This window comes from Mustelus asterias, chromosome 7 (genome assembly GCF_964213995.1).
Source record: "Mustelus asterias chromosome 7, sMusAst1.hap1.1, whole genome shotgun sequence".
NCBI lineage: Eukaryota > Metazoa > Chordata > Chondrichthyes > Carcharhiniformes > Triakidae > Mustelus > Mustelus asterias.
In genome coordinates this window covers 74,515,531-74,541,746 of record NC_135807.1, presented here as the reverse complement: position 1 = coordinate 74,541,746, position 26,216 = coordinate 74,515,531, and the positions used below count along the sequence as shown (strand labels likewise).

The window sequence follows — 26,216 nt, the reverse complement described above, 5'->3', positions numbered from 1 at the left end:
CATAAAAGATACTATATAAATGCAAACTGTTGTTGAGAAACATTTTGACAGCATGCTATATCTATATTGAAACTCATCTTTTCTCTGATAAAGATTATAAGTAGAGCTGAATTTTCCAAGAGTCTCCCTTCAGTTTTGGTGTTGGGCTTTGATTTGCATAGAATAAATGAAAATCCCTTAGGCAAAACAAGCAAATGAAAGGTGTCCCAATTACCATAAATTATCTGAATGCATTGTTAAAAGATTTTCCTGTGCGACCTTCAGATATATTAGAGACTACTGTCTCTTACAAGAGACTTTGAATTACAATTTTAATTGTGGTCCAAATAAAAGAAAATGGATAAAAGATTACATATATTGAATATATTTTAAAATAAAAATTGTTGTTTATATTCCATACTATTATGCATCATTCCACAGTTGACAGGGCAGGCAGGATGCATTATTTGACATTAATGGATATGGGAGGCAGCTGGATGACATTTCACACACAAATCTTATTCCTTATCCCAAAAGAAGCACCTCCTGTCGCATCTGCTTGATAATTTCTCATAATCTGGCAATAGAAATAATTCACCACGTAGGTGAAAACATCTGTCCTACCAGTCCAAAACAGTGTAGGCATATATCAACATATGGTACCATTGGAGTAAAGGGGCAGAAGTACTTGCTTGGATTTTGAACCAACCTTTTCATTAGGGTTATTCTTGAATCCTTGCTTTTTTTAAAAAAACAGAACATTAAAGCAAGCTAAACAAAAAAAGTCATTAAAATTCAAGTTGTTAGAATATATATATTTTTTTTCTGAACATGTGCCATCAATTCTTGTTATCAATATATATCCATCTCCAGAACATGGCATGGAGTTAAATACACTTATGCAATTATAAAAGTTTCATCTAATTCAACTAGTTTGTTAATTTGTACATTTCCAGTACAAATCTCAAACAAACAGGCATGATTAATAATTCGTGGCCAGAACACATTAAATAACTCAAACAAATCTTCACATCTCTCACCTGAGTGACCACAACTCTCCCTCCATTATTCAAGTAATGTCTATATCATATATGCAATTTTATATACAATGACAATTTAATTGGATCTTCTAGTAAAGAACTGAAGTTATAACCAAAACCAATAGATGATCTTGACATGTTACATCAACATAAGATGGCAGTGAGGTCAAAATGTGTAAAATATCATAATCAATTTGCCATGTTATGATATGTGATCTCAACATTCTTTTTGGACCACAATACATTATTAATTCTTAAAGAAATATCACACAGCATACATATCCAAACTTAATTATCCAAAATTGATAAGCAGTGTTCACAATATTTAAATTTTATATATAGAGTATGTCATCAAAATTTCAGCAGAGAAAATCTTACATAACAAGTAGGCTCTCCTTAAAAATGCATCACTTTGGAATCTTCAGACTTAGAAAGAGTGAAGCAATTAAATATTTGGATCATTTGTAAGTTGCGCAAGGAATGTACAATTTCTTTATAGTATTTTTAGGGTGTAAGCTCCATTAATTCATTGCTCTTCACCCAATTGCTACAAGTTTTATTTCAGGCATTCAATAGTTGTACAAATTCAAAAGCCCATATGTAGATACCTTGAAGCTGAATGGTGCTTTCATTTCCTGCTAAGTAGTCTTTTTTTCCTATAGAAACATTCAGTGAAAGTGTCCTTTATAAGAATGAATCTTCAATTGGTGGGGCATAAGAAAAGCCAATAAATGCATCATCAGCTTCTAAAACACTAGCATTAACTATTGAACGGTCAGGAGATCGACAAATAGATTGAGGAACCTGTTCTTCTGTGAATTCTGGATCGAAGTTTTGTAAATCTTCAGGTCCAGCCTGAAAACACAAATATTACTGTCACATACTCACAAAACAACATTGCATACAGTTTACAGTACCCTGATATTAAGTAGTATTTACGATTTAGTTTTTTGAATTACTGAAAGACAGATACATACCACACTGGGGTTAAATGGTGGAGGAATTTCCTTACGATCTAGATCTTCCCAGTTGATAACATCAAAAAAAGGATGGCTTTTGATTTCAACCTGCAATAATGCAACCCACAACAAATCAATGTACAGCAGAAATTCTTAAGAGCATTTATACACAAAGGCATATTAGTACTAAATACACAGAATGATACAAATTTGGTAATTGGCTCAACTGACTATCTTTAAGATGCAAGTTCAGATAGTGAAGCTCCCATTTGGCAAAAAACTGGGCCTAAGTGTCTCCAAATTATTTTACACGGGAAGCGTAATTGCCGAGTTTAACAATATTCACACTCAATTTTATATGTTCAAAGGTTGTTGGTCATTATTGCTGTTGGATCAGTCATCTTTTCAAGAACTGGGTACATAATCTGGATTAAAATTTAAGTACACTATAAAGGGCATGCTGCATTGTCAGAGGTCCTGGGCTGAAGCTTAATTTCTAAAAATGGGTGGGTGGGGATCATATCGGCAGTTAAATTTTCAAAAAAATCTGAAATAGAAACCCAACGCACTTTGAACCAACAAACCATGCCGATTTAATGGACTTGGGATGAGGGACAGGGAACCAAACCACTCATAGGAAGTGAGTTGGCCATTTAAATATTATGAGGCTACCTGCCTTCATTAGAACAGTTATTCTTTAAAATTCAGACCAGGTTTCACAGGCTTTAGGAAAGCTGGCACGTGCAAGGAAGCAAGAAAGGTTGGATCTGTAAGCTATGGTGTGAAGATCCCATGGATATAACTTCTGTTAGGTAGATAATTTTGAGATGTTAGGACTGGTTTCCTTGAAAAAGAGGTTAAGTGGAGATTTGATAGCGATATTCGAAATCATGAGGGTTATGGATAGAGTAGATAGGGAAGAATTGTTCCCATTGGCAGAAGGATTGAGAACAAGAGGAACAAATTTAAGGTAATTGGCAAGAGCAGCAACGATGACATGACAAAAAACTATTCCATGCAGTGACTGATGAGGATCTGGAAAGCACTGGCCTGAGTGGGGTAGAAGCAGGTTCAATTGAGGCATTCAAAAGGGATCTCAGAATATCTGATTATGAAGGACGTGAAGGGCTACAGGGAGAAGGTGGGGAAGTGGCATTAGAGGAGTTGCTCATTCAAAGACCCAGCACAGACATGATGGGCCAAATGGCTTCCTCCAGTGCTGTAATCATTCTATGATTCTGAGAAGTATTTAAAGTAATTGTCAGAGGTCCTGGGCTGAAGCTTAATTTCTAAAAATGGGTGGGTGGAGATCATATCGGCAGTTAAATTTTCAAAAAAATCTGAAATAGAAACCCAACGCACTTTGAACCAACAAACCATGCAGATTTAATGGAGATGGGATGAGGGACAGGGAGTCCTTCCAACATCTTGGCCAATATGCCTTTCGAATACTACCACTTAAAAAAAGGAACTGGCTGCTGTTCGTAGGACCCTATTTGGAACTTAAATCCAACTATAGGGAAAGACTATTTCAGAACCATGGTCCAAGAGTGAACCTTAATTTTCACACCAGTATATCAAGTCTCAATTTCACAACACACTTGTGAATAAATTTAGATTAGGCATTGCAAGAAGGGTTTTGAAAATTATCACCAAAAAACCAGGCTATAAACCACTTGCCAGATAATTATTTGATCTTTAAAGTCGACATGTAAATTTGTTCATATTTCCGTTATTGTCACAACATCATAATCCCACATGGCAATCTGCGCCTGTCACTCCCTAATCTATACTCTGTGCATTCACGTACATGCCGTATAACCCTAATTTAGACTACATTACTTTTTCCCCCCTACTCCATCTATTAATTTACTATTCTCTGGGCTACTCTTCAGATTCCCACCTCCCTAACAAGCTAGTTTAAAGCCAAGCCTACCCCACAGCTGTAGCAAATCTCCCGGTGAGGATATTAGTCCCAGTCCTGTTAAGGTCTTAACCTGTTTAGCTTGTACAGGTCGCAATGCCTCAGAAATCGGATGCCCTCCTTCCCACAGCAATTCTCCAATGTTCAATTGCTCAGTCCTCCCATTCCTATGCTCACTAGCATGTGGCATTGGAATTAATCCCGAGAGCACTGTTCTTTAGGTTCTAATTTTTAACTTCCTTCTTAACTCCCTAAAATTTGCTTTCAGGACCTCATCCTGCCTATGTCATTAGTACAAATGTGGACCATGACTCTGGCTTTTCACTCTCCCCAGAATAATGTCCTGCAGCTGCTCCATGACATCTTTGACCCTGGCACTAGGGAAAAAACACACCATCCTAGTCACATTTATTGCCACAGAAACACCTGTCAGATCCTGTAATTATGGAATCCTCTATCATGGTTGATCTTCTACTCTTTTTCCTTCCTTAACGTGCAGCTGAGCCACCGATGGTAACACAGACTTGACTCCGACTGCGCTCCCTTAAGGAGCAATCACATTCATCTGTATCCAAAATGGAAATCCATTAGCAAGCAAGATAGACTCAGGGGATCCTGCACCACCTGCCTGGATCTCAGACTGCTAGGCAGTCACCCATTCCCCTCTGCCTGCATGCTCTTAACCTGCAGTGTGACCACCTCCCTAAATGTGTCAACCACATAGCTCTCGGATATACAACAATGATTCCAGCCACTGCTCAAGTTCAGAAAAACTTGAAGCTCAAGCTTCTGCAGCCATTGACACTTCCTGCAGATGTGTTCGACTAGGAGGCACGGCGAGTCCATGACTCCCCACGTACCGCAGGATGCACATGACCCTCAGCCAAACCTGCCATACCGTACCCTTAAAAACTATTTCTTACAAAACCAAATGCTGCTATGATGTACAAGATTTTATGAGTTAGGAAGAACCTGGTTTATAATCCTAAATGCTAGTAAATGGTGCATGATTTCAAGGATTCATAAGAACTTCTTACAAAATCTTCCTTTGCTCCTAATCTTTTCTGCCTCTCTTTTTCAAGTAGACCTTCCAGGATTGAACAGGCTTCATTACTTGCCCCAGGTCTCAGATGCAATGGCTTGTGAAGGATATATTCATACATCTCAGCAGTATCACGACTGTAGAAAGGAGGCTGCAAAAAAAAAAACATTTGTTTTTCAGAATTACTTATTTTACTTTGAATCAATTTGTTGTTATCCACTCAAAAAATATTTTTGCTTTCTCTCAGAAATTCATTTGTTCTCTGGGTACAGAATATCCCAGGCATTAAGGGAAGCAGATAGTGTCTTTACCAAATTATGTCACTTTAGACATAGCCCCCATGGCTGACTGCAAGAGTGATATGAAAGTTATTTTTTCTGCTGTGGAATATTATAGCTGCTTCCAATACCATGTATAGATGGAGAACATTAACAGCCAATCATGCAATATGAAGTTGAGTCACAACAACTAGACCAAGTAAGAGTGGCAGCTTTCTTTCCATGAAGTAATCAACAAGTTGGATTTTTAATAAAAATCTGTCTGCTTTATAGTCATTTTTTCTTGTGCTAGTCAATTTTACAAATGGCCATGACAGGATTTGAGTTCTAAACCTATGGGTTGCTTTGGACTACACTATTGTACCCAATATGCAGTGTAGTCTGAAAACAATGGACTTCATTCAAGTTGATTCATTCACAGAATCATAGAAACCCTACAGTGCAGAAAGAGGCCATTTGGCCCATCGTGTCTGCACCGAGCACAATCCCACCCAGGCCCTACCCCCATATCCCTACATATTTACCTGCTAATCCCTCTAACCTAATCATCTCAGGACACTAAGGGGCAATTTTAGCACGGCCAATCAACCTAACCCGCACATCTTTGAGCTGTGGGAGGAAACCGGAGCACCCGGAGGAAACCCACGCAGTCACGAGGAGAATGTGCAAACTCCACACAGACAGTGACCCAAGCCGGGGATCGAACCCAAGTCCCTGGAGCTGTGAAACAGCAGTGCTAACCACTGTGCTACCGTGCCGCCAATTGTAGAATACTTGATTCAAAATGTATGATAGGTGCTCAATAAAATACCCGATTATGCAAGCTAGATTACATACCAGGCCATACAGCATTTCAAACAGAACAGAGCCAAGACACCACCAGTCAACTGTATTATCATAAGGTTGTTTTTTCAGCACTTCTGGTGCAAGGTACTGAAAAATGGAGAAATAAACAGTTACCAGAATGCTGTAAACTCTTATTAAAATACATCCTCATCATGGATTTGTTTGCATTAAACAATTGTTTTCTCTAGTTCAAGATTTAATTTTTTGGATTGGGCTGAGCTCATTCCCATGTTCTACTCCATCTTTCAGGTCCATTATAAGGATACACATGAAACTAATTGGTATGGGTAAGGACTAAACATGTTAAATTGGCCAGTAAACCAAATATAAAATCTGACAGAAGCATCCTGATTAAATCCTGAGTTAACCATTGGATCCCTTCAAATAGTAGGTTGTGTAGGGAGTGTTTAATTAGATTGCACTGGTTCTTAACTATTTATAGAGGGAATGTCAGACCAAAGTATTGTACTCATGGGGTCAAAGTTCTTATTAAAAAAATGAAAAAGGACAATGCTAATTTTTGTCCTTAATTAAATGATTCATATGAATTTGAATCTCAAAATTTGCACATTTTAAAAGGCACATTCTCGACTACAATGGAACATAGGCATTTATTCACTTTTTATTAAGGAAAATTTCAAGTTCCCAAGTTATTCTTTTAAAATTGTGTTCTGTTGCCATATTGCATCTTCACTTCAGCTATCCATGTTGCTTCAACTGACAGGCTTGATGATTCACCAAATATTTTAAATGGTCAACATCATGCAGTGCACCCATCCCAAAAGAAATGGAGATCCATCCATGAATCGTTGCTCATTCGCACCCAAACAATTGTCACTGTGGTCAATAGATCTGGCCTGACAACATGGCAGGGACAAAAGGCAGCCTAAAAACACAGCAGGGATAAATTGCAAAGTTACATGACAGCACAGAAGTCACTTGGGGCAATCAAATTTTTCATTAAATGTGGATTAATAAAGTGAGGCTAAATAAATTATTTGGTATCTAAACTAAAGCCACTTTGATAATTTATCGATTGCAATAAATGTTTAATGAGTTAATCAAGTGTAGGAAGATAAAGTTTAAATTAAATAACAACGTTAAATGATTCTGAATTTTTCAGTAAATTATAAGTATATCAATAATAAGACATAAGTAAAAACATACAATTTACATAGGACAAGGAAAGCAGCTGAAGGCTGGTGAGCCTTTATTGATTTAAGTCTTAGGATTATTTCTGTTAAGCCTGTTAATATTCTAATAAACAGAGCTGTGGTGGGCATTTTGGTCCTGTCGAATGGCATATTCTTACCCATGTGGGAATTCCAGGATGCTTCTCAGATTCTGAACAACCACATGAGCAGGAAGTGTCAGCAGTTGGAACAGCTGAGCCCTGGTTTCAGAGCTGGAGCCACTGCCATTCTTCTGTGAGATTGAGAATTTAATGGATACCATGGTTCTGGCTGTGATCACCCTGCAGTTTCAAAAAGTGCAGACATTGAGGAAATGGGTGACTGGGTAGACAAGAAGGACCAGGCAGGGAGTGGAAGAGTTACTTGAGTGCATTGTGCTCTCTCACCAGTACTCAGTTCTGTGCACTGCTGAGAGTGATGGTTTCTCTGGGGAGTGCAGCCAGACCAAATCCATGGCACCACGACTGGCTGCGGGCTGGTGGTAGGGATGCATGAAGAAGATGGGAAAGCAATAGTAGGGAATTCTATAGTCAGGGGTAAAAGACAGGCATTTCTGTGGCTGCAGACACAAATCCAGCATGGCACATTGCTTCCCTGTCAGGATCATGGATGACATTGAGCAGCTGCTGAGCACTTTGAAAGGAGAGGAGATGGTGAGGGAAGAACAACTACCAGAAGCATATCTTAGGAAACTAGGAAGGAGACTAGCAAGCACCACCTCAAAGGTTGTAATCTTCTGATTACTCCCAGTGCCATACGCAAGTGAGTATAGATGCTTGGATGGATATATGGTGGAGGAAGGAGGGCTACAGATTTTTGGGGCAGTGGGACTGTTTCTGGGGAAGTGGGAATTGTACAAACTGAACATATTGCAACTCAACAAGACTGGGACCAATGGCCTTGTAGGGTGGTTTGCTCGTGCTATAGGGGGCTGATGGTTTAAACAAACTTGACAAGATGATAGGAACCACAGCAAAACATTAGAAAGGAAAAACAAGGTGCACAAAGGATTAGGAGATACAGACTACATAAAGACTTAGAAAAAGAAACAGTAAGACATCAGATGGAGTAAGGAAGAGAAATGAAGTAAGTCCAAATTAAGTTTACAGTGCACACATGTAAATCCATGGAGCATGATAAGGTGGTGAGCTTCTTGCATAGGTGTACACATGGGAAAATGATGTTGCGATGAGAATGGAGATAAGGTTCGATAGAAGGACTGGTTAGTAACTAATTCTGAATACTAGGAAAATTTACCATTATACTGTATTCAATAGGCTACAAACTAGTAGGAAAGATATAGAGAAGTAAATTTGCACAGGAATTACAGGGAGGTGCAAAAACCATAAGTAATTTAAGTGGGGAGTTTTAATTATCGTAAGATAGACTGGAAAAGTAATAATGTAAAGGGTAAAGAGGAGGAATAACTTATGAAGTGTGTTCAAGGTAATTTTCTACATTATGTTTCTGGTCCAACAAGGAAGGAGGCATTTCATGATCTGGTTCTGCGGACTGAGATCGGTGACAATAGAGGGAACATTTAGAGGGCAGTGACCACAGTATCAAAAAGGTTTAGGTTAATGATGGAAAGAACAAGGGGCAATCCATCTGCACTTGGAAGGATCAGCATTCAGGTCAGAGTGGGCATGACCCATGAAGGAATCCCATCCATGCAATTTCAACACTCCCCACCGCCTCAAAACCTGCCTGGCGGGGAGGGGGGGGCGGGGGGGGGGGTAGTGTAAAATTCAGGCCGGAGTATGATGATACTGTGCCACTTCACTGTATTTTGTGTTTAAAGAGGCAATGTTTTGCTACAAGAGTCGATTGTCTGGTAAACATGTAGCAGATGCTAAGAATGCAAGCTAATAATTGATTTTAGCTAGGGATACGTTCCTTTGTAGAGTTAATGGATCTTTTACTTAGGTTCTCCTGGGATTTCAGGTTAGGTACACAGAGTTACACAGTTAAGCTTGCAGGGAAGAAATACTTTTTCAGTTTCATTTTTAAAATACAAGCAGTCGCTGTATGGACTGCCCCAAGAAAGCAGTGCCGCTGTCTCTCTTTCTCTCGCTCTCTCTCTCTCTCAGAAGGCCCGGAGAATTTCAAATTGCAACACGCTTGTTCAAAAAGGGGAGTACGGCCAAGTTCAGAAACTGCAAACCAGTCAGTTTAACCCAATTGATAAAGATTTTCAAAGCAATAATCTGGGACAAAATTAAGTGTCATGTGGAAAATTGTGGACAAATCAATTGAAAGCCAGCAGTAATTTGTTAAAGAAATATCACATTTAAATAATTTGATAGAGTATTCTGATGAGGTACCAGAGAGGGTTACTAAGGGGGAAATGTTGTTGATGTAGTGTACTTGGACATTAGAGGGTGAAGAAAAAATTCACGAGTTCCAGGGATGAGGGACTTCAGTTACTGGAGAAACTAAGATTGTTTTACTTAGAGCAGAGAAGGTGAGAGGAAATTTGATAGAGGTGCTCAAAATCATGAGCGATCTGGACAGGGGAAAGAAGATGAAACTTTTCCCATTGGTGGAAGGATCGAGAAACTGATGTCACTTAATTAAAATGATTGGCAAAAAGAAAATGGTGACATGAGGAAAACCTTTTTAAAAAAACTAAGTCATGGTTAGGATCTGAAATGCACTGCCTGAGTTTGGAGGCATATTCTATTATGTCCTTCAAAAGAGAGTTGGTTAATTATCTGAAATGGAAAAAAAAAATGCAGGGCTACAGGCAAAAGCTGGGGAATGATTCGAGGTGTATTGCTCTTGCATAGAGCTGGCAGAGATATGATGGGCTGAATTACCTCATCCTGTGCTATAAATGTTCTACACGTATTTTTAACCTGGATCGCAAAATAAAGTTTTTCATGCAAATCACTAAATACGGTAAAACAGATCTAAATTACATGTCAAGCAGTATGAAATTTTCTATAAAATGTGAGCACCTCTGGCGTTCCACAAAAAGTAGATGTGGTGTCAGTGCAAGCAATTCCTTCTTTACAAAGGCCAAAGTCTGTTAAAGCTATGTGCCCCTGCAATGCAAAATAATCAGCATCAGATAATAATAACAAAAATCATTTAAACAAAGCAACAGAAAATACTGGATATAAACAGTAAGCCAATCACCATCTGTAACAGAAGTCAGGGTAACACTTGGGCGTAAAAACCTTCCTGAGTTCTGAGGAAGGCTCTTTCCATTCACTTGCCTCTTTACAAATGCTGAGTAACCCGCTCTTTTGGGTTTATGGCATTTACAAATTTATTTAAAATGTAAACAATCAAATAATCGAAATATAATTTCAATAACCTGGTAACCACTCCGGCAATTAACACTAGTGACCATTTAAGTTGACTAGAAGCTTCAAAAATTGCAACGTTGAAGTAAACTGGCAAGCACAGACAAATATGTACTTAAATGATTATGACAGGAAATTTTCAGAACATGGAGCCACTAATGACCCCTATACTCTTATTGCTTAATTATTGTAAAAGCATTTGTGCTTTATGCAAACAATGGACAGATTGGTAATTGGTGCAAAATTCAGTTATGTAGTGCAATTTCACATCCAAAATATGCATAGACTTTTCTGAAGTGTGCTATATTAGATGGCATTGTGGGTACACTGTTAGCCAGAGGCAGCAATCACTCCAGAATTTGGGTCCGGCACACCCACAATTGTATTGAAGCATCAAGTGCAATATGATGCATCTAGCAAACCTGAATATTATTGCACTTTGTGTGATGGCCACTTTGAAATGTTTGCAATGTTTGATGAGATATTTTACAAATAAAGTACATTTTTGCAAAAAAATAATTTGGGTCTGACGCATATATGGTGGTTATTGTGGGAATAACAGTACTGTCCACACAGTGATGTGAGAGCTGGGGTCAGTCTGGTGTTGGACAGTGCCTTGTGGACCAGCAAGCATGGAGACTGCTCCTAGCTAGTACCCTTTACTGTATATTTGTAAAGAGTTCGAAGGGGTAATAAAAACTAATGGTAAACCTATATATGACTGTAAAGACGGAAAATGCTGGATAAACTCAACAGGTCTCACAGGATATGTGGAGAAACAGAATTAATGTTCTGTGTTCATATGGCTATTCTACAGAACTGCTCTGTAAAAGGGTCATTTGGATTCAAAACGTTAACTCTGTTTTTCATTCTCCACAGATGCTGCCAGACCTGCTGAGTTTAGCCAGCATTTTCAGCTTTTATTTCGGATTTCCAGCATATGACTGAAGATTTCTTCAGACATATCAAGTATTAACCAACACCATACAACAACCACTACCAAGAAGGACAGGCAAAGTCGAGCGCAAAATGGCAACATTTTGAGATAACTTTTGGCATTGGATCAAGCCCAAGATGGGGTGCAATGCCTTTTCTTGTCAGCTTGGATCTTGTATGTCTCTCTTGTGGGGACTATGAATTAGATACAATTTTTGAATGATGGAGAGGTTCAAAAGTCTGAATGGCCTACTCCTGCTCTCAATTCATATGTTCATATGTTAATCTTGTACCACTGGTGTGCTCAACAGCTGAACCAGCACTGTTTAAATGGATCGATCATCATATGTTTGGGAGTTAAATTGCTGATTGATTTCTACTGGTTCTTGCTGAGCTAGTAGTGTTTGGAAGTTTGTCTAGTTCCTTAGAGGAGGTGAAGATGACAGGGAGTGGTGTTGTATATGGCTAAAGATATTGGTTTTTACTGGAAGATCACTTGCTCTCAAAGCATGGGTTCTGTAGTTTCTATCACCCTTGGTTTGTCACATGACAGGAAAAACACTCAGTGACGCAGAGAAGGACCAGCTGCTCAGAGGGAAGAGGAAGAGGAGGGGAAGAAGGGTTCCCAGCAGGAGGTGCCATCCAACCAGAGTTGCAGGCAAATTCTTTGCTCCTTGCTGTGGCAGAATGAAATGAATGCGATATCTGTTTCACTAAGGAAGTACTTACTGAAATCTGCCACCTCTTGCAAGCAGTACTCAAGCCTCAGAGCAGGCTGAGGGTGTGTCAGGCTCCTATCAAACTGGATTAGTGACATTTCCAACATCTTGTAGTTGTCTGACCACAGTTGCATCAGGGAGGTCACTGATGCTGTATATGTGAAGAGAGGGGAGAACACTGCATTTGTTTTTTTACAAAGGGAAGCAGGTGGAATGACCATATGACTTTCACCATGATAAAAGGCTTCCTCATGGTTTAAGGTGCATTGATCACACATACATGCAGAGCCTGTAAAGTGATGTCAATTCTGAGATATACTGCAACTGCGAAGGGCTAAACTTCCTCAATGTCCAGTTGGTGTGTAACCCACATTCAGCACATCATGCAGGTCAACGCCCAGCATTTTGACAACATTCATGATGCCTTCATTCTTTGCGTCTTCTGTACCTTCAGGATTTGACCCCCAAGAAACCACAGAATGGTACTGGCACCAAGGGCATAACTCTGTGGGAACCCATGCACGTGAGCTGCATGCATACAGTAAGAGCTGGGGCAAGGAACCGAGAGGGAGCAAGGGGAGTGGTGGTGCCAGGGTGGAGCGTGGGGTGGAGGATAGGCACAGCAAGGAGGATGCAACCAACATACTGGGCCATCAGTGATCGACTCATCTGACTCTAGTGCCAGTGAATTCAACTTCAATTCCCCATTCACCAATCTTACCCCTTCCCCCCATTACTGATCATCGGAGTGTCCACTTGTTTGCAACACTGAAATAAATTCCACCACAACGTTCCAAATAAACCTTATTAAACGATCCAATATTCCAGACAAAAGTCAACTAATCACTCTGGAGCACTCCCTTAGTGCCATCTTTGGTGTACCTTTGCCTGTCCTAGTGATCCTATGCAATGCTGCTCCAGTAACTGCAGCATGGCTGGTGGAAGACTGCTGACTTTGATTCAGATGGCCTTGCTCAACTCTGGCCCTAGAAGTTCCAGCTGCATTTTGCAGCACCTCACTATGGACAGTAACAGTATCAGTTAGCTAGCTGACAGGCAAAGATGCTTGGTGTAGTGGCAGTATGGAAAAATGAATTCTGCCATCTTCAGAGAGGACATCAGGTTTATGCACCTCAGGATACTGCCACTCTTCTGCTGCAATGCTTCAGCCATCCTAACAATCTGTTGAACAGCTGATATTACTGTTAAACACTGGTACGCACAGCGATGATGGTAGCAAGTTATTATTGCAAGAGTTCAGTCTGAGCATTTAATGAAGAACAGAGAAGTTGGGTGGCATATTCTTCAAGGAAGCTGGCACATCACCATCAGATGCTGCACCATGACTGGGCCTACAAATGTAGTAATGGATTTGGAGCTGGAAAGGATGGGCTTTAAGTTCTATGCAATTATATGCACAAGGTTGGTGATGTACACCTCCAGGCTCCTTGACGTTAACAGCAGACTTTCTGGCAAGCCTGCCAATGCACTAAACATCATCAGCCTTTTTCAGTACACTGCACCATTGAAGTTTGAGTGCTGCCTGAAATAGCAGCCGTTGGTTATTTGTGTAGCATAATCCCCGGGTCTATTTTCAAGCCTCACTGAATTTTATGGCCATTGCCTTCAGTTATACCACCAACGTCAATGCCATTGCATCATCTGCACCAACAACCATGGGATTTGGTGTTTACAATCACTAAGTAATCTGTAATTTTTGTTGAGAAACATTTAAATTCGCATTAAAACCTATCAAAATACTGCATCTAATACTTTAGCTCTATTCCTTAATTTCCTGTTTCCACATTACAGACTAACATTGAGAAATGGAACTTAATAGTGGCCCCTATTTCAGTTTTCTTAAAGAATCAAACTGGCTTACTAATAGGAAATTCATGTGCATACCTGAGAGTCTAAAAGGATATTTTCTGGTTTCAAATCCCTATTATAAAAAGAAATAAATTAATATTAAGTCAAACAGCATGTAATTTAATACTGCAATAAGAAATGAGAAAATTGAAGAGAGAACATTTGGGAAAAATCATTGATTAATCAAACTTCAAATGTAAAAAACTGACTCAGTTTGCTTCTGGTACAAACAATTCAGATCAATAAATATATACATGCAGCCACTGCAACACCACACTGCAACACCACCATCAACAGCACTGCCAAAAATATCACTAGCACAATACCCCAATCCCACCAGGAAGCATTCACAAACTGGGAACAAGCAATATTGGCAAGGTTAAGGGCAAGATGAGTATTGTCCAAATAAACAGAATACAAGTGCCAGAAGTTTTAAAAGTGTTGAGGGTTGTATATTGTGAAGGTGAAAGGCTTGGAAAATGTGAAAAAATTGTTCAGATATTCCTGTCTAATTTTCCCATTGAGCTGTTTTGCCAAATGGCTGCAAAGTCCACTGTAAGGGGACTCCCCTTTGCAAAACAAAAAAAAAGGCCTGTGCACTTAAACAAATTGTTTTCACAAGAAGAACTAGATGGAATGTTGTTTCTGCCCACAAAAAAGCAGGGCAAATTGAACCCAGTCAAATAATACCTTAATAGCTTAATCCCCATCATCAGTAAATTGATGTAAACAGCATTATGAAGCGGCAGGTGGTCACCAATAACCTGCCTGCTAATATTTAGTTTGGATTCCACCAGAATCATTCAGCTCCAGACCCGATTACATCCTTAATTCAAATATGGCATAAGAGCTGAATCCCAGAGTGGAGGTGAGAGTAACAGCCTTGAGATCAAGACAATACTTGGCAGACTATGGCACCAAACAACCTGGTAAAATTGGGGAAAGCTCTCCAGTGGTTGGAGTCACACATATTGCAAAGGAAGATCATTGTGGTTGCTAAAGAACAATCATTTCAACCCAATGATATTGCAGGGTGTTCAGCTACACTGACAATTCCTCAGAAACAGTGCGAAACCACATGCAGCAAGGCTTGGGATGATTGAGAGGAAGTAATATTCGTGACATTCACATGCCAGCTTTCCAACTATCTCCAATGAATTACTTCCTCCCAAAATCAATGAGATTATTATCAAATCCCCACCATCAATATCCTGAGTTTCAGCATGAACCACAAACTCAAATAGACCAAGCACAGGTTACTGGAGAAGTTCAGAGATTGGGCCATAACTGCTGAGCTCCAGGGCGTAGTATTTCAGGCATACCCCAAAGGTGCAGGTGCACTAAAGAACCCATACCAGCCCTCCGTGAAGGCTCATAGGTAAAGTTGGCACAGTGCAAACTTTCCATGGACGATTGTCCTGCACTGGGAACCATCCAAAAATGTGATCTCAATCTCAAAACATCAGATGCTTCCTGATTACATAATAGTTACGCAGAAACAATTAAAATAATTAAAACCAATTCTAGCTTCTGGGTAACTACTTACAGACCCGACCCAGGGCATTCCCCTACCACCTGGACACCCCATGTGGCTCCCCACCACCTCCCCCCCCCCCCCAACTACCTACCCACCCAACAAGGGATCACAACCCCAACGTGAACTTCCCAGCAAACAGAATTCCCCTCATTCCAATGGAACTCTCCACCCCCATGGGAACTCTTTCTCCTCTCCCACCCTCACTAATGCCTGACTCAACCCCTCCCAAATTTGACCCCAACCCATCACCCCTTCTCCAAGGCCCAACCTGGCCCAACCCTGCCCCTCCTCCCCCTCCACCAACACCAAGGGTCGTAGTTAGTGACCTGACACTACTCCCTCCCGTTCCCCCCAAAAAAGTCCTACCCCTTATCTTATATACTTAGCTTCTCCCTGCCTTGTCAAGGAATTTTAAACTTACCTGGTTTACATTTACATACCCAAGACTCTACAGCCCTTAATACTAGGCCCCAGAGACAGTGTTCAGATCACACTCGGCTTGAGTTGGAAGATCAAGCGAGGTAGAATCGCTTGGATATCAAGGCAAAAACTTTTGAGGGGAGTAGCAATCCGACTCAATTAGAATTCCATCACAGGTTTCGGCCCAATGTGTAGTTGCCCAATGTGAGTTCTGAACTCGCCTATGTCTCTCCAAAACATACAAGACATAAGTCAAGAATATGATGGGATATGCTCCACACCTGTCTTTGATGCAGGTCTAAAAAAGCACTGCTAACATTCTCTAAAGGCTTCGCTGGTACAGTTTTCATAGTCAGATGAGTATTGCTTGTACTCCCACTTTTGATGTGTAGAATGTGATGCAGTTGAAATACTTAAGCGTAGAGTTTCCATTTCCTTTTTTCACTTGGTAGTATTGTGCGTTGATATAGAACATAGAACAGTACAGCACAGAACAGGCCCTTCGGCCCACGATGTTGTGCCGAGCTTTGTCTGAAACAGATCAAGCTATTTCCTCCCTATCATCCCGAAGTACTCCATGTGCCTATCCAATAGCTTCTTAAATGTTCCTAAAGTTTCTGACTCCACTATCCCTGCAGGCAGTCCATTCCACACCCCAACCACTCTCTGCGTAAAGAACCTACCTCGGACATCCTTCCTATATCTCCCACCATGAACCCTATAGTTATGCCCCCTAGTTACCGCTCCATTCACCCGAGGAAATAGTCTTTGAACGTTCACTCTATCTATCCCCCTCATCATCTTATAAACCTCTATCAAGTCTCCTCTCAACCTCCTCCGCTCCAAAGAGAAAAGCCCAAGTTCCCTCAACCTTTCCTCATAAGACCTACCCTCCAAACCAGGCAGTATCCTGGTAAATCTCCTTTGCACTCTTTCCAGTGTCTCCACATGCTTCTTGTAGTGAGGTGACCAGAACTGCACACAATATTCCAAATGTGGTCTCACCAAGGTCCTGTACAGTTGCAGCATAACCCCACGGCTCTTAAACTCAAACCCCCTGTTAATGAACGCCAACACACTATAGGCCTTCTTCACGGCTCTATCCACTTGAGTGGCAACCTTCAGAGATCTATGGATATGAACCCCAAGATCTCTCTGTTCCTCCACATTCTTCAGAACCCTACCTTTGACCCTGTAATCCACATTTAAATTTGTCCTACCAAAATGAATCACCTCGCATTTGTCAGGGTTAAACTCCATTTGCCATTTTTCAGCCCAGCTCTGCATCCTATCTATATCTCTTTGCAGCCTACAACAGCCCTCCACCTCATCCACTACTCCACCAATCTTGGTGTCATCAGCAAATTTACTGATCCACCCTTCAGCCCCCTCCTCCAAGTCATTTATAAAAATTACAAATAGCAGAGGACCAAGCACTGATTCCTGTGGCACTCCGCTGGTAACCAGTTTCCAGTCCGAAAATTTTCCATCCACCACCACCCTCTGTCTTCTGTTAGATAGCCAGTTACCTATCCAATCGGCCAAACTTCCCTCTATCCCACACATCCTTACTTTCTTCATAAGCCGACCGTGGGGGACTTTATCAAACGCCTTACTAAAATCCATGTATATGACATCAACTGCACTACCTTCATCTACACACTTAGCTACCTCCTCAAAAAATTCTATCAAATTTGTGAGGCAAGACTTGCCCTTCACAAATCCGTGCTGACTATCCCGGATTAAGCTGCATCTTTCTAAATGGTCGTAAATCCTATCCCTAAGGACCTTTTCCATCAACTTACCGACCACCGAAGTAAGACTAACCGGTCTATAATTACCAGGGTCATTTCTATTCCCTTTCTTAAACAGAGGAACCATATTCGCCACTCTCCAGTCCTCTGGCACCACCCCCGTGGACAGTGAGGACGCAAAGATCAATGCCAAAGGCTCTGCTATCTCATCCCTTACCTCCCAAAGAATCCTAGGATATATTTCATCAGGCCCAGGGGACTTATCAACTTTCAGTTTATTCAAAATTGCTAGTACATCTTCCCTCCGAACATCTACTTCCTCCAGCCTATCAGCCTGTGACACCTTCTCTTCCTCATATATATTATATATATATATTATATTGTAAAATTAAAATTATATTGTACAATGTAAAGCTTGTACTGATAATGCATTAGTCATAGTGGACTGTAATGATTTACATTAAGTTTAGAACAATAGGATACCTGTAAACAATGTTGAGTGAATGCAAATATCCCAGTGCACTGGCCATTTCTGCAGCATAAAATCTGGCTCTGTCTTCTGGGAAGCATCGCTCCCTTTGTAGATGGAAAAACAACTGAAAATAGTTCAGGATAAGTACATTAACTCATGATGCTCAAATACAGCACAAGCTTTCCAGGAACTAAGAGGAAACGTTTCTGTTTTAAATTTGTTAGTACATGTGCTGCCACTTTTTAAACAGACAAATTAATCATGGCTTATATACAGAGAGGGAAGGTTTCATGTGAACAGTAGTTACAGCAAAATTGTAACATCTTGCATGATATTATGCCTTTAATGTAGTAGAACAGCCTATAATGTGTTGAGTGTGAGGTTTTATGATAATTATGTTTAATTACTATACCTTTAATTTAGTGATGGGCAACCTAGGCTAGCAAGTGGGCCGCATGAGTGGCCCTATTCATCTCAGCGGGCCGCAAGATTAAAATGGGGCATGTTCACTAACTATGGCCCTTAAATAAGATTGAATACATTTAATACAGTGAATATTTCTTAAGTGATAGAAAATGCTTAATCATTCATATATTTTTAGAACTATCAATTTCAAGTGGCAAAAATAAATTAAATATTTATGCTTGATTGGCTGACAGTCAATGTTGTTTGCAATCAGCATGCCCCTCACTTCACACGCTCTTGCTATACGTGCGTAGGAAACATGCTATGCTGATGGAAAGCAGCAGAATGTGGCAATTCTGCATGTGGGCAACAGTCAGGAATGTCTCATGGGCCCCACTCTGAACCCTGATGGGCTGCATGTGACCCCTGGACTGTTTTGCTGCTTTAATTCAAGGTAAAGTGGAGGGTGGCACAATGGTTAGCAATGCTGCCTCACAGCGCCAGGGACCTGGTTTCGATTCCAGCCCTGGCTGACTGTCTGTGGAGTTTGCACGTTCTCCCCGTGTCTGGGTGGGTTTCCTCCGGTTGCTCTGGCTTCCTGCCACAGTCCAAAGATGTGCAGGTTAGGGGGATTGGCCATGATCAATGTGTGGGGTGGGATTACAGGATTAAGGTGGGGGTCAGGTGCATTTTCGAAGAGTTTGTGCAAACCCGATGGGCCGAATGGCCTCTTCCACACTGTAGGGATTCAATGAATGGAGGGTCATGTAATCAGTTATAAGTTCTGTCTGGCAAGAAGTCAGGTGGCTTAGTTGTCATGGTGATTGGGGGACCAAGCAAGATGCAAAATATTCACACCTGCAACAAAGGTAAAAACAGCTGTGGTGCACTTTGTCGCTGAAATTTCAGAAAGAAAGAGATACAGAGAGGGGAGTTCTCACAGAGAGGTGTAGCTGGTATAGTCAGTACAGCAGTGTATGTCTTTTCTGTAGACAACCAGGCAGGATACGGGAGGAAAGATGATTTCTGCTGAAGAGATGCATCCCTTGGCATAATGTGCTTGACTATGGGAATTAACTTTTTATTTCTGGGTGAAAGGAGTTTCAAATCAAAAATGCTGGTAGGAAATGGAAAAGATATTAAACTGAGGCTAGCTGCTTCCTCACACGTAAGTGGCTGCATTGTAATACACTAGTGGCCCTATTATAAGGAATTGCATATTATGTTTTTGCATATTTAACGTAACACCAGTGCGGAACTTGGAACATATTACCTACACTAATGCTACATATGACAAATTAGCAACATACCACAGATTAAGGGGAGGGAAAAGAAAACATGAAGAAAAATCAAAATAAACAGCAAGTGTTATTATATGCGATTACCAACAAGTAGTTTTCAGTAATGCTGTCTTTGTCTTTTCATTTTAACAAAAGTACCAATTTTCTAAAGTGTTAAACATACTGAAATCTGTTTCTCTTGGTGTCAAAGCAGATCGCAATTCAGTGTTACCTGTTTGTAGTTGTCGACTGGTTCAAATAGAAATACTAACCTCTCCACCATTAACGAAATCCAGAACAAAGTAGAGCTTGTCTGTGGTTTGGAATGAATAATGAAGCCCAACCAGGAAGGGATGTTTCGCATTTTTCAACAACACATTTCTCTCAGCCATAATGTGCCTTTGCTGCATTAAAAAATATTTTAACATCTGAAATGCATACACAAATCAAGAAAATACTAAAATAAATCTGGTAATAAATTAAATGTTTAATGTCACCTCTTTCTTCTTTAGGATTACTTTCTTATGCAAGACCTTAATTGCATAAAATTTCCCATCGATTTTATGTTTCGCAAGTAGAACCTAACAATATAATTTTAGTCATTGTTAGGTCAATAAGACACAAAATCAAGACCGTATATATCAAAAACTTTAATGGATTTTGCTATTTTAAAATTGACTTTTTGATTACCCAAAAGGTGGCTGCACAGGGATTGGCCCTTTGTTCTGGAAGCTACCAACAACAGTTACAAGAACAAAATAATGCCTCTCTCAGCCTGTGGAATCTCACACCTCATTACACAAACTCCTTGTAACCACGAAACGACTTGCAGGTTGAAACTCATGCCTGCAGGGCTATTAACAGACTCATCTCACACCTGGGACCATCCAGATTCCTTTCAAAAGGGGACAATGACATCATTTGCATCTCGATAAGCTGACCCCTTTAGCAGAGTAAGAAGTTTAACAACACCAGGTTAAAGTCCAACAGGTTTATTTGGTAGCAAAAGCCACAAGCTTTCGGAGCCTTAAGCCCCTTCTTCGGGTGAGTGGGAATTCCCACTCACCTGAAGAATTCCCACTCACCTGAAGAAGGGGCTTAAGGCTCCGAAAGCTTGTGGCTTTTGCTACCAAATAAACCTGTTGGACTTTAACCTGGTGTTGTTAAACTTCTTACTGTGTTTACCCCAGTCCAACGCCGGCATCTCCACATCATGACTACCCTTTACCAGAGTCAGAGGGTCAGCCTAGATAATGACTTCCTGCAACAAGAACCTGAAACTAATGGCTAGGACATTGTCAGTCCTGAATCAAAGGCAGTTCCAAATACCGGATAAACATCCTTTTTGAAATCATCATGGAGAAAAGTCACATGACTTGATTGACCATTTTTAAATTTCCATATTCCTTTCAGAATTAAGAAATCCTCAGATTGTTGTTTTAACACCAACTTGAAAGGACTATAGCAGCCTCAGCAAGCACCAGTTACTGTCTCTCAACTTCCTGAAGCCTGCTTGATTTTACGAGTCTCTGATCAATGCCTGCCAAGTGGTCTAAACACAGAAAGCCCAGCATGCAACAGTGTCATTCATTTCACGAATTTTTATATAGTTGTCTCCGATCAGAAACTAATCAGGACTGAACTCCGCCATGAAGGAACAACCCTCTGAAATTTGACTTCTTGGACTCTGGAAATCATGTGAACTAATATTCAATTCTGTGATTCTTGTGCTGTTAAGGCAAGTTACTAGAAAATTGGATCACACTAACCAAGTGTTTGGGAAAACACAGTAAGAAGTCTCACAACACCAGGTTAAAGTACAGGTTAAAGACACCGGCTCCAAGTGAAGAGGATCTCCAAGAAGATCGCGCATATTGACATGGACTTTAACCTGGTGTTGTGACACTTCTTACTGTGCTTACCCCAGTCCAACACCAGCATCTCCGCGTGTTGGGAAAACACACCAAAGCATTCTTTAAAAAATAATTCAAAGTAGCTTCTGCTTATGGACTTTTGGTGTGAGGAAAGAAGTACAGTTTGCCCATTTGCCTGTAACATTATGATTCACAAGGGCCATCGCTTAATGGATAAAAATTGTGGCACATTGAACCTGCGAAATGTTGCAGCTAATGCATTAGAGTAAGCAAGAAAAAAATGGAATATTCAAAATCTTACCTTGCCAAAGCTTCCTTTGCCAATTAGCTTCAGGAAAGCAAAGTCTGTTGGCTGAGCCCTGAAATAAAATACCAATCCCATAAAAGTCAAAAAGTGAAGTAGTGTGGGTTAAAATACGCAAAACATGAAATTGCAATTTTGTGTAACACAAAATTGGACAACGTAACAATATGACACAGTTATTTTTAAATGGCAAAGTGATTGAAGTTTTTATTACAATCAAATACCAAAATAAATGACCAGAACTATAAAATACTCACTGGGGATTTCCTGACACACCAAGATAAATGCTTTCAGAGGTAGAATGTTGCTGTGGAAATAAAAATGATCTTAGATTTCTGTGGCATGAGCATGAAAAAAGATGCCCAGTTTGAGGCAGTAAGTGCATTTTAAAACTAAAGAATTTATCTGTGACACTACCATATGACCAAGCTTTTCATCCTCATCTTCTGATGGATCTGACTGATTCTTTGGGTTGTCCATTTGAAGAAATGCTCGAAACTCAAGGCTAAAGAAAAGAAAGAATCACATTTTTAATGGCAACGTGCTTTGATATTCTAAAGGAATGGGTATAATTTTAAAATTGTAAATACAAAAATGCTCATAAAATATCAAAAGCCATGCTGACACCACCGGAAGTTTTAAAAGGGAGCTGCTGCAGCAGCTCATAGTCCTCAATATACATAAGCTAAGTGATTCCACTCCCTTGATGTCAAGGTGGAATGTGACCAAAGGCAGAATGCCATGCAGATCAAAGTCCAGTATCCTGGCAGTAGTCATGATAATGCCTTCATTCTGTGGCATTCATATTTGAGCTATGATGGCAAACATGGGGTTAAGAGGATAGGATCTGGGTGGGATTGTTGTTGGTGCAGACGTGATGGGCTGAATGGCCTCTTTCTGCACTGTAGGGATTCTATAATTCTATAAAAACGAAGGCTGAAGGGTGATCTGACAGAGGTCTTTAAAATTGCGTAAAGGCAGACATAGACAAGATATTTCCATTTGTGGGGAGGCCAGAACTAGGGGTCATAAATACAGGATGGTCACTAATAAAACTAATAGGGAATTCTTCACTCAGAGAACTCATTATAATGTGAAGTGGTTGAAGATAGGTAAATTTAGGGGAAGCTAGATAAACAGATGAGAGAGGAAGGACTGGAAGTATATGCTGATAAGGAGAGATGAAGGAGTGATGGAGGCAGCTCACGCGGAGCATAAACACCAACATGGACCAGCCTGGCTGAATGAACTGTTGCTGTGCTATAAATTTGATGTGAATGATTACAGGACATCTCTCCTTGTTTGCAACTTGGTCTTCAAGGCCTCCAGAGCAGTGTCTGAAAACCTTGAAGTCTGTTATCTCCCACGTTATTTTAAAAAAGTACTCCGCAAATCAGATAAACTTCTTTCATGGCTGCAGCATCTGCTCCAGTCAACACGATAGCAGTGAAGGCTAGCTTTAACTAGTGATAGTGGCCTCTTGCTGTCTTGTCCAGCCAATTAACAGCATAGTTGGTGCAGGTTGGATGCTTAGATCAGTTAAATCAGTGGGAAGCATGAAGTTGAATACTGCCTGCCTTGCAATAAACAAAGATGGGTCAACCTTGTATCACAATCTATGCAACCAATCTCAGGGGCTACCCTAGGCTATCCCAACTTCAATCTGATCATTCTTTGATTCAATAAGTTGCAATTCCAATATGTTGCAAAATCATATTTATTTTTCACAGCAGCTATCCTACAACTTTGTCAAGTAGAATTACAGAAATAGCATTTATAAGAAACAGGGACAGTAGCATAGTGGTTATGTTACTGCGCTCATAATCCAAAAACCTGGACTAATACTATGGAGACACGAGTTCAAATTCCATCAGGGCCACTGAAGGATTTGGTTAATAAATAAATCTGGAATTTGAAAAGCTACACTTGTTAATATCATGAAACTGTGGATTGTTATAAAAACCCATTCAGCACTCAACATTCATTCAATCTACTTCTGACTCAGACCCACAACAACATGATTGATTTTTAACTGCCCTCTAAAATGGTCTAGCAATTCACTCATTTGTAGGTGACTCACCCCCACCTGCTCACGGGCAATAAATTGGAGCCTTGCCAGCAATGCTCACGTGTCAAGAATGAATTTGAAAAAACAAATATTAAAAAAAGATGGTTATTCAGCTGCATTTAATTCAGAAAGCTGCTTTAGCTGCTAACAAAAATTCTCATATTTAATACATAATGCATCGATTAAAATGAAGATGGTTACCATTTTATGGAAGAAATGACATGAAACTTACTGTTGACTTAATGATGGATGTGATACTAGTTTCTGAATGAATTCATTCAATCCTGCTCTTCTTTGCTTAATAAATGCTGTTAAGAAAAGAACACAAGTCTTATCCTTCCACTCCTGATCAAATACGGATAAACACTACACAACTCTTGTGCTACTAATTCAAAAACTACAAAGCATTTTCCAAGTAATATCTATTGAGGCTCCCTCAATTACAATAAGCCCACAGAAACACACAAAATATGAAACTGAACTTGAAGAGCACACATGGCTTCCAGATGGTTTCAGTAATTTATAAAATGTTTGAGATGCAAATTTACCATTCTATTCCTACATACAAAGATGCTGCATGTGACTGATGTAGAACTTCAAATAGTGAAGAACGTTCTACTGCAGACACTCCCTCATTCATTTAGTTTCCATATGCAGGGGCTTTGCATGTGGAGGCTGGAGTGCAAAGAATAAACTCACACCAAAATTAGGCAAACTTAAGCCACATTTATACTGATGCTGAGGCAGCTGTGCTCAAGTAGAGAAACAGAGTTCTCTCTTTTTACTTTCACTTTTCACTAGTTCCATTTGGGCCAGCTGAAGACACAATAGGAAGAAGCCATACAATTTCTACACTCGATGGTGGCTTTTGAACCCCAAGAAAAGTTGGATCCTAGACATGGTCAGACACAAAGATTCCTTCCTTAATATTACAGAACACAAAATTTGCATTGAAGTGCAATGGAAGCTATAAATTACAGAGAAGTGAAGGGCTGGCAGCAGCTGTCTTTATTTTGCAGGTGTCTTCATATTTAAAATGGTCATTGTATATCCTGACAGTTGCTGCAATGAGTCATTGCATTCTGCCGCTGGAAGGGGCGGTTCAAGAGTAGATACTGTCAAAGACCAGGTTTCAAATACAAAGAGGCAGCAGGTAAATTTGCCCTCGCAAGCCCCCAAAAGGCCCAGATAAAATCAGTGACAGGAGTGATAAATGAGAGAAAAGTACATGAGAGAGACAGAGTCTGCAAGGAACTGCCCCAAACAGATTCTGCCGCTCCCACGCTCATTGCTCCACTTCCTCCAACCACAGGCTCCGTCTCTCCTGCTCTTGCTCCTCTTCAGGAGGCAGAATCTATGATTGGAGAATCAGCAAGGGTGAGAGAGCAGGGTCTTGTGACTGGGGGAACCGGAGCAGTTATTCCAGCTGGTCCTGCTTCTGCCATCACACTGAGCACAACCTGAATGAAAGAGGGTAAGATAGCAACAAGTAGCAGGAGGTTTCACCCAGCAGTGTTCATCCAAAGTGAGGGTCTACAGTGCCCAAGTTGGGCTGGGATCTGGCTCAGGTTCAACGCATGCCAGTGGTGGAAGAGAAGCAACTGCAGCAGTAGGAGTCGATAAAGGACAAAGAGGTGGAGAAATGGCAGGGTTTCCACCTGGATGAATTCTATTCCCTGACTCTCAAAATTCTTTACAGACACTGAGACTCTCAAGAAGATACTGATTTTGACTCTGTGCAACTTGGAGCACGAGTATAGCCACAGAAATGATTCCTTTTAGAAACTAAACAACAGTTAATTCAAGAATAAAGTCTGGTTATTCAGGTATATACCCAGTACTTCGATATATTCTATGGCTGCAATCGAATGTATTTAATTAATAAGGTTATCTCATCTCCCCTTTCACCTACTTGACCTTTCTCAAGAATTGAAAAGAAAAACTGGGATATTAAGCTGATGAAAGCAAGATTCTGTAAGAGAATCATCAACATGCCCATCCATTCT

The 26,216-nt window shown here is 40.3% G+C and overlaps 1 protein-coding gene across 2 annotated transcripts in view; it reads right to left on the bottom strand.

Annotated features, from left to right (window-relative positions):
* Positions 1-280: 280 nt before the first annotated feature.
* sgk3 (serum/glucocorticoid regulated kinase family member 3) overlaps positions 281-26,216 on the bottom strand; it is an 87,079-nt gene continuing 61,143 nt past the window's right edge. For both annotated transcript variants that reach the window (XM_078216282.1, XM_078216283.1), the window contains exons 5-17: positions 24,443-24,518; positions 22,560-22,647; positions 22,400-22,449; positions 22,140-22,197; positions 20,462-20,545; positions 20,237-20,368; positions 18,291-18,403; positions 14,133-14,169; positions 10,222-10,308; positions 6,060-6,155; positions 4,940-5,095; positions 1,997-2,086; positions 281-1,874 (exon numbers count right to left, since the gene is read on the bottom strand). In XM_078216282.1, coding sequence (XP_078072408.1) covers positions 1,704-1,874; positions 1,997-2,086; positions 4,940-5,095; positions 6,060-6,155; positions 10,222-10,308; positions 14,133-14,169; positions 18,291-18,403; positions 20,237-20,368; positions 20,462-20,545; positions 22,140-22,197; positions 22,400-22,449; positions 22,560-22,647; positions 24,443-24,518 — 1,238 coding nt within the window. In that variant the 3' untranslated portion in view covers positions 281-1,703. The remainder of the gene's footprint in view (positions 1,875-1,996; positions 2,087-4,939; positions 5,096-6,059; positions 6,156-10,221; positions 10,309-14,132; positions 14,170-18,290; positions 18,404-20,236; positions 20,369-20,461; positions 20,546-22,139; positions 22,198-22,399; positions 22,450-22,559; positions 22,648-24,442; positions 24,519-26,216) is intronic.